This window comes from Ostrea edulis, chromosome 10 (genome assembly GCF_947568905.1).
Source record: "Ostrea edulis chromosome 10, xbOstEdul1.1, whole genome shotgun sequence".
Taxonomy (NCBI): Eukaryota; Metazoa; Mollusca; class Bivalvia; order Ostreida; family Ostreidae; genus Ostrea; species Ostrea edulis.
This window is the reverse complement of record NC_079173.1, coordinates 30577316-30589453: the sequence shown is the minus strand read 5'-3', so window position 1 is coordinate 30589453 and position 12138 is coordinate 30577316. Positions and strand designations below refer to the sequence as shown.

At 39.4% G+C, this 12138-nt stretch overlaps 2 protein-coding genes across 2 annotated transcripts in view; both read right to left on the bottom strand.

The window, feature by feature from the left end:
* Positions 1-4917: 4917 nt before the first annotated feature.
* Positions 4918-6144, bottom strand: LOC125665353 (RNA-binding protein FUS-like). Its single transcript, XM_048897997.2, has one exon. It carries the CDS (start codon positions 6142-6144, stop codon positions 4918-4920), a length of 1227 nt encoding a protein of 408 aa, XP_048753954.2.
* Positions 6145-6992: 848 nt separating this feature from the next.
* Positions 6993-12138, bottom strand: part of LOC130050694 (deleted in malignant brain tumors 1 protein-like) — a 28568-nt gene continuing 23422 nt past the window's right edge. The window contains exons 11-12 of the mRNA XM_056150921.1: positions 9981-10240; positions 6993-7212 (exon numbers count right to left, since the gene is read on the bottom strand). Of these exons, the coding sequence (XP_056006896.1) occupies positions 7097-7212; positions 9981-10240 (376 nt within the window). The 3' untranslated portion in view covers positions 6993-7096. The remainder of the gene's footprint in view (positions 7213-9980; positions 10241-12138) is intronic.

Here is a 12138-nt window from a genome sequence, read left to right as displayed (position 1 = left end):
GACAGTCCATCACCCAGGGGGGTGATGTGGGTCCTGTACCGAATTCGATCACACTAAATGGCGATCCCTGCTATGGGAAGCCAGGGGTTGGGAGCTGCACAAGGAAATGATCAGGTTGGGGGCGTTATAGACCATGATGGCGTCCCATTTAGCTCAAATGACCCATATACTTGCGGGCTTGTCGGGTCTTTCAGGGGGTAACCGCTCCCAGGAACCCAGTTCCAGGGAGGATATCGGTACTAGTAGTAATACTGTGAGCAGCCCAAATACGACTAGCTCGAGTAGTATTACAGGGAATCTTTGGTCGGATGCTCCAATTTATGCGACCAGTATCCCGAGCAACACCCAGGTTGTCCCCACCCAGAGCAATACTTTTTTTTCCACAGGGGGTTCAATTTGGGTCAAGACAAGGAAATACACAAGACCCACCCAGAGTTCTTGTTTCTAGTGGGTTTAGCAGTAACCCGAGTGTAATATCTCCCAGTCAAAATGTTAGTCTAAGTGGGGGGGGGGGGGGGGGGGCACAGTGGCGAGACAGTAGGGGGTTGTGCCCTGGGGGGGGGGAACCCCTCTACAGTAATGTGAGTGTATCAACCCCTGATATGTTGGGCCACCCTATGCACCCAGGAGCATATGTGCACACAAGTACGGAATCCCTCAGGGCCCAGAGCCACCCATGTTCTGCCCTGGGGCAGGGATATAGGGGTCAGCTCACTAGTGGGTATGTGCCTGTAGTCACTTTCAGAAGTCCAGCAGCTGGACTGGAGTCAGTAGGCAGGATGAAAATCTTGCTGTGCTACAGCTGTCGAGGGACAGTGCGGTTTCCACAGGGAATGGGTCGGATTTCAAGGGTATTTCATTAGCTTCATACGACCCGGAAGAACTTGCAGGAAAGCAGCATGCTGATCCAGCTTTTCTTTTCCTCATGGAGTTTCTAAAACCGGGGTTAACAACGAGGGAAGGTGAACTAGTCTTGTCAGGACCTGAGGAAAAATGCAATTGCCTAGAAAGGGATCAATTCAAGTTAGACAATAAAGGCATAATATGGAGAGTAAATGCCCCTGACCCAGATCGACTCCTGGTCCCGAGGAGTTTACGTAATGAGGTTTTGTCTTTAGTGCAAGATATCCCGAGCTCGAGGCACCAAGGGGTGCAACGCACAAAGGCCAGGGCTCGGGAGAACTTCTATTGGTGGAGAATGGGCACTGATATCAAAACCTATTATTTGCTTACGTGTGACATATGCTGTCGGAACAAACGTGCCCTCGCAATCTGTGCTCAAAAGTTATCAAGCGGGAAGCCCAATGGAAAAGGTTCATTTGGACTTTCTGGGACCGCTCCCTCGCACCGAATCAGGTAATGAGTATATACTCATGATGGTGGATAGTTTCACCAAGTGTGTCGAGTGTGTGCCGTTGCCCTCCCAGACCGCTGAGGTAACAGCGCGAGCAGCAATAAATGTATTTTTTGTGCCGTTTGAGTATCCCGCCGAAACTTCGAGAGCGAGTTGTTCCGAAAAGTCTGTGACCTCCATGTCATGCACAAGTCGCGGACTACGCCATACAGATCCTCGGGCAATGGGCAGGTCATGAGGTGGAGCGTTATAACCGCACTCTTATGGACGCGGTCAGATGCTATATGGACAACCACGTTAAGGCTTGGGACAGTCACTTGGGTTTGTTGGCTGGGACACTGCACTCCGCAGTCAACCGTCATACGGGGTATACCCCCAATCGTCTCATGTTAGGGCGAGAAGTGAACATCCCTGCCACCCTTGTGTTTAGGCCTCCCCCAGGGGAATCCTTGCTAAGGGGGAGGGAATTGTTGACAAATACGTTTCGGGACTTGAGGGATCACTCAGGTTGTCCCATGAAGTAGCATGGGAAAAATTATGTGCTGATCAGAAGTTGATGAAAAGAGATTATGACCTCCATCTTCGTGAAAGGAAGTTCAAGGTCGGGGATTTGGTGTATTGACGGCGGAATGTCGGTAAGAAGGTCGAGTCTGTATAGTTGGGCCATGGCATAGTGGCTGATGTAAAGTCTGACACAATTTATTTAATCCGTACACGTCGCAAAAATATTATGCACCACGATAAGCTCAAGTCGTGCAACTCGCGGCAGATCCCAAAATGGATTCGAGACTATAAGGCTCATGAGTACAAGAAATCTGTAAGTGGGGAAACTCAGAATCGGTTGCCGAACAACGCCCCCAAAGCCTCTGAAAAAACCGGGAAAAAAGGCTAGTACCAGCGATGGTACACCTTACCTGAGGACACGAAGTCGAACTGGGGTGGGTCGACACGGACCGGACTCTTTGAAATATTATTGTGTATATTGTAAGTTTATTGTTGGATCAGTGATTTATTATATATGATTCCTACCAGGAGTACCTAAAGTGATTTGGTTGTTTTTACTGTTTGGGGAAATCACGTTACGAGCATAAAATATCACCACTTCAATATGAATATAAAATTGACCAGTTAGTGGTATCCTTAATATTACCCATTTCATATGTGATATTGGTTATTCAAATAAGTTTTTAAGAAAAATAAAAACGAAGGAGTGGATTATATTCAAAACTAGTTTGACATCCAGATCACTTATAAACAGAAACCTAAATGAGTTCACATTGTATAGTGCAACGCCTTCACTTATACCTTCACTTATACCATTAACGTTTTGTGAGTTTTAATCTCATCATTCTGTGTAGTGAATCAGTTAAATCAAATGCAAAAATTTATCTCGCTCAATATTGTGAAACCGACATATCATAATTGATGTCCGACAATATCTCGGTTATTTATTTCAATTTTACAGGTGAAACTCCTCACAAACCTGGAGAATGGGTCCTCCGCATGCAACTGAAAAGCAACACCCAATTTGAGTGGAAATGGGTGGTCATTTGCCGCAAAACTCTCACCATCGTACGATGGGAGGAACGACAGAACAGGTGGACACAACTCCAGGATAAAATATGGACCTGCCACGCCCCCTGGAACCATGAAGCGGAGTGCAAACTTATGTATAACTGCCAAGGTATCTAGAACACATCTCTACACCATTATATCCTGTTGTGGTATTCCCAGTTATATTCTTTAAGTGCAGAACTGGGCTATTAGAGACAGAAACTGTAATGAAGTGTTTGTTTTGTTTATTTCTAGGTTTTCAGTAGTTTTTGTCGTTCCTAAAATAATGAACTCTATTTCAGTCAGAAAATTGGCAGTAAAGAAGAAAGGGAATAGTGAAAGTGAAGATATTCCGGAAACAGGAGATGCGCCGCCAGGTCGTCTTACAGCTTTGCGGTCAGTGGTGACGTGGCCCTTTCGCTGCATTAACAGATTCTATCAGTCCATCGCTGGATTGGTCCGGCGAGATCACTAAGTGCATGTGAACAGAGATGAACGATTATAAATACATTGTACAGTGCAGTTATAATTAGGAAATTCTGTAATATGCTTGGGAGTTTGATTACATTTAATTACGATATGTTGGCGATGCATGTATGGCAACTCTCAAAGTTAAAGAGATATCTCTTTTTAACATAAATAGTAAAACGGCTCGCCATAATGCCTGCATATATTACATTGTTTTATTTTCTAGCCGAACTGATGCACATATGTTCCATCTATAGAATCCGGTTTATAAAATCAAATATGTTCTATCTCAAGTATACAAGCATAACATGAACCAAACTGCATTTTTTCATTAAACCATGCTGCAAACTTAAGTTGTTGTTTTTTTTCAACACGAGATTATGAAAGGTGAAGATAACGATCAGTGATCATAACTAAGCATTGTGAGTTCTGTAACTCACTTACAACTCAACAACTGATATTCAAATTTTGATTGACCATTAGAACTACTTTAGTTAAGCACTGTAAACAATACAAATGTAAAAATAAAATTTGAACAGTTTCAGCTCAAATGGTGCTTATGCCCCTTAAAATACATTATATATTATAAATTCGTGGAGATATATAAAGAAAAATAAAATCGGATCTCGTTCTTCATCAGTAGATGGGGGGGGGGGGGGGGGGGGTTAAATTTAAAGACTAGTGTAGATTCCTAGATAACTTCTGATAATGAAACGGTCGTGTATATTTAATATCCACTTACAACACTAAAAATTTGGTTAAAACTAAAACATGATTATAGTTCTGAGATGACTGTTCAATTTATTTCTGTTGTGAACATCGCAGAGAGTGCAATATCAGGTATTTATCTCAAACCGATATTTTAAATCAACGTCCCGTTTCTTGGTGTCTGACCCGGTTCTTAGTATCCGAATACCCGGCACGATGATGTAACCGTTTGTTCTGGCGTCCAGTGTGCTGCTGACACGTCACAAAATAAGGCACCGGAAGTTGATAACCGTCTAATATCATCAGCAATAACAAACAAGGTTTCTGGTTCTGCATCATTAACGATCCATCTGACAATAGTATCTTTTGATGCTTCTTTGCGATTATATTGTTCATGTGTTACAAACAGGTTGTTAGACTTTCCAATATAATTTTTTTCATCTTTTAATGTACATCTTCAAGGTCTGATAAGGACAAGGTTTAAAATCCTCTGAATCCGTAGTTACAAATCAAATGCAGGAATAAAATGAAGGCTCTTCTTAAGGACTTTTTTAATGTTTGTGTTTTTGTTAGAAATTCCATATTTGGTAGCATCTTGATTCCATTTTCCTAAAAAGACCTTAGCCCAAATATAGATTATGAATTTCTGAAACAGTTGCCATCAGTCACAAAATTTAAATCGTTTTTATCAAATGGCTCAAATGGTCCTTTTGTCATTTTTGATAAAGCCAGAGGTAAATTTCAATTTGGTTTTAATTGATGCAAGGAAGGATATTCATTGAATATAATCTTTTCAGCAACGATGAAAGTTCCGAAGTTTTCATTCTGGTGAACTACTGTGTCTGACTATATCCAGTTATTGCCTGTGACTGACTATATCCAGTTATAGCCTGTGACTGACTATATCCAGCTATAGCCTGTGACTGACTATATCCACCTATAGCCTGCGACTGAATATATCCAGTTATTGCCTGCGACTGAATATATCCAGCTATAGCCTGTGACTGACTATATCCAGCTATAGCCTGTGACTGACTATATCCAGCTATAGCCTGTGACTGACTATATCCAGCTATAGCCTGTGACTGACTATATCCAGTTATTGCCTGCGACTGAATATATCCACCTATAGCCTGTGACTGACTATATCCAGCTATAGCCTGTGTCTGACTATATCCAGTTATAGCCTGTGACTGACTATATCCAGCTATAGCCTGTGACTGACTATATCCAGTTATAGCCTGTGACTGACTATATCCAGCTATAGCCTGTGACTGACTATATCCAGTTATTGCCTGTGACTGACTATATCCAGTTATAGCCCGTGACTGACTATATCCAGCTATAGCCTGTGACTGACTATATCCAGCTATAGCCTGTGTCTGGCTATGTGCAGCTATAGCCTGTGACTGACTATATCCAGCTATAGCCTGTGACTGACTATATCCAGTTATAGCCTGTGACTGACTATATCCAGATATAGCCTGTGTCTGGCTATGTGCAGCTATAGCCTGTGACTGACTATATCCAGCTATAGCCTGTGACTGACTATATCCAGTTATAGCCTGTGACTGACTATATCCAGTTATAGCCTGTGACTGACTATATCCAGCTATAGCCTGTGTCTGGCTATGTGCAGCTATAGCCTGTGACTGACTATATCCAGCTATAGCCTGTGTCTGGCTATGTGCAGCTATAGCCTGTGACTGACTATATCCAGTTATATCCTGTGACTGACTATATCCAGTTATAGCCTGTGACTGACTATATCCAGCTATAGCCTGTGACTGACTATATCCAGCTATAGCCTGTGACTGACTATATCCAGCTATAGCCTGTGACTGACTATATCCAGCTATAGCCTGTGTCTGGCTATGTGCAGCTATAGCCTGTGACTGACTATATCCAGTTATAGCCTGTGACTGACTATATCCAGATATAGCCTGTGTCTGGCTATGTGCAGCTATAGCCTGTGACTGACTATATCCAGCTATAGCCTGTGACTGACTATATCCAGCTTGTGGTTTACACTTCTCACAGCAGCATTTCACAAATTCCATGGTCGTCAAATGCCGTCTGCCTTGTTTCATATGAGTTGTTAGGCCATTCTTGGCACATTTGCTCCGTTTACCTAATCAGGATATAGGGCTTGCGATGGTGTGACCGGTCGACAGGGGAGATGTTTACTCCTCCTTGGCACCTGAACCCATTAAAAATTCTGCTATTTCAGAAATGGATGAAGCGGGGGGGATTGACCCCCTGTTCTTCATGTCAGCTGATATATATTCCGAATTTTGCATCATAAACAGTTTGAAGGCTTTCTGACATTTGCCATAATTCTGCAATTTCTTCTAAAAATCATTTCGACTACAAGTTGACAGTGTCCATGCTACAAGATCTAGGGATTCCAGATTTTTACTGAAATTTTGAGATAATAGGTCTGGTCACTGGAGTAGGTCCACTGGTACATCGATGAGAAGGTGTATAACAGTGGAATACAAAGACTACCCTGGCCACATTGGAACAGTGAGCAGAACGATGTCTAGTCGTGGGATTCGTTCACAACTTCCATACATTGAGAATCCACCGACACCGAGGTGTTGTATTCAATTGAATGATCTATCTATCTATTTATCTATCTATCTATCTATCTATCTATCTATCTATCTATCTATCTATCTATCTATCTATCTAGTATAAACAATATATATTTATTCAATGTTGGTATCATTATACAAATGATGTTAGAATTTTCAATAATAATTCAGAATTTATACGATAAAGATAAGAATGATATTTAGATATAGCGACTTTGATATGCTGTTGTGAACATTGTTAAACCCAACTGTAAGTAACATACTCCAATAACAATTGTGTACTTCTATACCAAAGTTCATAAAGGCTCAAATTAACACAAAACAACACCAACTTTATTGACAATCAATATCCTAGGAATTTCCGGAATGTCAGCAATCAATGGATCACTTTTTAACTTTTTGCTTTCCTATGTATTTAACCTTTCCGTTTCCGGAAGTACATAAACATAACTACAAGAAACGCAGTGAACAGGAACACGGAACACATTACTGCTATACTCGTAGCCCCGGGATTCTTTTCATTTTCAACACCTGCAATAAAGTAGAAAAATATTTGCGTTTCGTTTCCTGATCCAGCCAATATTAGTGCAAATTGTGTGCATGCATTCCCTGGGGAGAAAACTGGAATCAGTTACACACTTCGTTTATATTTGCCTCAATCTCACCACCCTATACTTAATCAAATATACCGTCTGACTGACCTTTATATACATGTTACCTTTATCACAAGCGATTCCCACGCGATAGGAGAGAAATTGAAGTTTTAAAAGAAAACAAATCTTCAACAGGAAAAAAAAAGAAGTAATTATAGTCGGTATATTGCATGTGGAGTGACTCGGATGCCTGTAACGTGACACGAAATCTTGATCTTTCGAGTGGTTATGGATTTCTGCATTTCCTCCACTGACCTAATTTATTAAGAAGCAATTGGATAGGTGATCCGAAACATATTCGGACTAAAATGGGTACACATGTATTATACAAAGATGTTATTATGATTTAGAACGTAGGAGTTTTCGTATATAAATTTTCTGTTTAAAGGTCAAATACACTCGAAAATAGATTTACTTCTAAATGATGTATGGTACATACATGTCGACTAGTTTAAAAGGGAAAAGCATCATGTTTGTGTAATTCTAAATACTTGAGTTTTTCTTGCCTATATATCGCCGAAATTAATGAGGATCGACAGAGTTACTTCTCTTTTCTGTGATGTCATCAGAGACAATAATACAGTTGTCAGTTTTCGTGAAATATGACGCAATTTAGTGATGGTGATGTACCAGGGATTTCCAACAAGAGGTCCATGGGCCTTAACTGTCACCTGGGTATCAGAGCCCATACAGGGAGTCTTATATTTGCATTTAAGTCTCAATATGGAGTCCTTTGTGTACATGGTTAATGACATTTCGAAATATACACACAATTCCTATTCATTTAGAGAAGAAGGAAAAATGTTTGAATAATATAAATCATTTTGACGACCCATGGACGACATTACGGACATCATAACCATGCATTTATCTCGCATGACTGTGAAAGTAGAGAGGAAAAAATGAATTTTATACATTATTATGTGGCCATATTGGCACTGCCCAAGAGCCTGAACTAGATCCAGGAGCCTTGATTTTCACAATTTAGTAGAGAGATTCATAAACATCATCATAATCATGCATATAGTTTTTCTCAAATATACATATGGCAGTAGGGAAGAAGATTTTCTATTATCTAATACATTTTCACTATTATGACCACATTGGCCCCACCCTAGGGCTTGAATCCTGACCCAGGAGCCACGAGTTTCACTTTTTAGATAGAGAGCTTCATGGACATCATAAGCATGCATTTAGTTTTTCTCAAATATATATGGGAGTAGAAGAGAAGATTTTCTAAGATTTAATACATGTTCACTATGTGGTCATATTGGCTCCGCCAAAGGGCCTGAACCCCTCAACCAAGGGCGATGATTTTCACAATTTCAGTAGAGGGTTTCATGGACATCAAAACCAAGCACTTAGTTTTTCTACCACATGTGTTGGAATAGAGAAGAATATTTGTGAAAATTTGGCTTTTTTGCATATTTTACCCCGCCCATGAGGTCCCGTGGGTGGTGTTGTCATACATTTCACAATTCATATTCCTCTTATCTTGGAGATACTTCAAACCAAAAATGGTAATGATTGGTCTTGTGGTTTTCAAGAAGTTAAAAATGTAAAATTGTTAACGGACGACGTCTGACGAAGACCAATGGCAATGGGCAATGGGGGGGGGGGGGGGGGGGGGGGGAAGAAAAAAATCCTACATGTTTGAGCCAATTAAGCATAGTGTACGATTCATAACTGATTCTTTATCTTATTCGTCCGATTCTTCCAAAGGCGAGTATGCATGGAGTGCCAGTAACCGTAAATGATTGAAGATATCATTACGCAATTTCCGAGTTGCCCAATAGTTCTTTACAGTTGTAGAACTCTTGTGCATAGTGAGACGCAAAACATATTTTCACCCACACGTGGTGGGTACAAATGCTTATCGCTGCCTTCATATATTGCCTTAAAGCCGATTATCAGACATCATGCAACCAACCCAACTGCAGGGACACACAGTGTTAGTAAGCTTGAGTATTTGATAATAAAACAGCTCAAACAAAAATAAATAATCACCATCTTTTTTCGATTAAAGTATCACTCGTGCAGAAGGGGAAATAAAGAATAATTTCATATTTAATTCAATGGCCTAATTCAAACAAATATCATTCTTGATATGGTCAGTTTAATGTATACCAACGGCTGATATAAACAAAATTTACACTTTCATAAATTTAATCCTTTATTATATAGCTAGTCTATAATATATGTATACATCTTGTACCCACCCAAGCGTTCAACAGAATACTGAACGTATTTCCATCACGGGAGAGTTGATATCTCGGAAGTTGCGTAAATCAAATGTTGCGCGCATCAAATCAACTAATGCTCCCATCGATTAAATTGATGCGCATATCAAATCAACAATTGCACGCAATATTTGATATGATACGCGTGCCAATTGAATTATTGCAGGCAAAAATTGATTTGATGATCGATTGAATTATTGTGGGCAATAACAGAATTAATGCGCACATCAATTGAAATATTGCACGCAACAATTGAATTGATGCACTCATCAAATTAATTATTTCTCTCGTCAAATTGAACTGAATGACGATTACTAAAATGATATTCTGATAAACGCAGTACATGTAAATTGTACAACTTGCCGCATACATCTGGAAGAAAACCTAAAACACGAACAGTTCTTACCAGACTGGGTCTTCACGTCCAACTGCAGTTGAGGTTCGACTATACGCCCGACAGAAGGAAAGTCATGTGCATTAATGTCAGCAATCGTGTTATTGCACAGTAAATCACATTTGCTGTCATTCTGATGCACTGAACAAACGGCGTAGAAACACGTGACGTATATCACCATACGGACACTGGGATATTGAACATCTTGGAAGTACCATCTGCTTTCTGTGCGCTCCTGAGATACCACACCAGCGTTAGGATCCACCACACATCTGTACATAGAGAAGATTTACTGTAATAACCAGCCCTTGTGTGTTAGTCACCTCAAACTCTAAATAAACTGTTATTATATAACCTACACTTGTGTGTTAGTCACCTCAAACTCTAAACAAACTGTACTAACCATCACTTGTGTGTTAGTCACCTCAAACTCTACATAAACTGTAATAACCTACACTTGTATGTTAGTCACCTCAAACTCTAAATAAACTGTAATAACCATCACTTGTGTGTTAGTCACCTCAAACTCTAAATAAACTGTTATAACCTACACTTGTATGTTAGTCACCTCAAACTCTAAATAAACTGTACTAACCTACACTTGTGTGTTAGTCACCTCAAACTCTAAATAAACTGTAATAACCATCACTTCTGTGTTAATCACCTCAAACTCTAAATAAACTGTAACAACCACCACTTGTGTGTTAATCACCTCAAACTCTAAATAAACTATAATAACCTACACTTGTGTGTTAGTCACCTCAAACTCTAAATAAACTGTAATAACCATCACTTCTGTGTTAGTCACCTCAAACTCTAAATAAACTGTATTAACCTACACTTGTGTGTTAGTCACCTCAAACTCTAAACAAACTGTAATAACCTACACTTGTGTGTTAGTCACCTCAAACTCTAAACAAACTGTAATAACCTACACTTGTGTGTTAGTCACCTCAAACTCTAAATAAACTGTAATAACCCACACTTGTGTGTTAGTCACCTCAAACTCTAAATAAACTGTAATATCCTACATTTGTGTGTTAGTCACCTCAAACTCTAAATAAACTGTAATAACCATCACTTGTGTGTTAGTCACCTCAAACTCTAAATAAACTATAATAACCTACACTTGTGTGTTAGTCACCTCAAACTCTAAATAAACTGTAATAACCATCACTTCTGTGTTAGTCACCTCAAACTCTAAACAAACTGTAATAACCATCACTTGTGTGTTAGTCACCTCAAACTCTAAATAAACTGTAATAACCATCACTTGTGTGTTAGTCACCTCAAACTCTAAACAAACTGTAATAACCTACACTTGTGTGTTAGTCACCTCAAACTCTAAATAAACTGTAATAAACCACACTTGTGTGTTAGTCACCTCAAACTCTAAATAAACTGTAATATCCTACATTTGTGTGTTAGTCACCTCAAACTCTAAATAAACTGTAATAACCATCACTTGTGTGTTAGTCACCTCAAACTCTAAATAAACTGTAACAACCATCACTTGTGTGTTAGTCACCTCAAAATCTAAATAAACTGTAATAACCTACACTTGTGTGTTAATCACCTCAAACTCTAAACATACTGTAATAACCATCACTTCTGTGTTAGTAACCTCAAACTCTAAATAAACTGTAATATCCTACACTTGTGTGTTAGTCACCTCAAACTCTAAACAAACTGTGATTACCTACACTTGTGTGTTAGTTACCCCAAACTCTAAACAAACTGTAATAACCATCACTTGTGTTAGTCACCTCAAACTCTAAATAAAGTGTAATAACCATCACTTGTGTGTTAGTCACCTCAAACTCTAAACAAACTGTAATAACCTACACTTCTGTGTTAATCACCTCAAACTCTAAACAAACTGTGATAACCATCACTTGTGTGTTAGTCACCTCAAACTCTAAATAAACTGTAATAACCCACACTTGTGTGTTAGTCACCTCAAACTCTAAACAAACTGTTATAACCTACACTTGTGTGTTAGTCACCTCAAACTCTAAATAAACTGTTATAACCTACACTTGTGTGTTAGTCACCTCAAACTCTAAATAAACTGTAATAACCATCACTTGTGTGTTAGTCACCTCAAACTCTAAACAAACTGTTATAACCTACACTTGTGTGTTAATCACCTCAAACTCTAAATAAACTG

Coding starts and splice junctions, on each gene's coding strand:
- LOC125665353 (XM_048897997.2), bottom strand. CDS start 6,144: ATGGAATTTGTGAAATGCTGCTGTGAGAAGTGTAAACCACAAGCTGGA.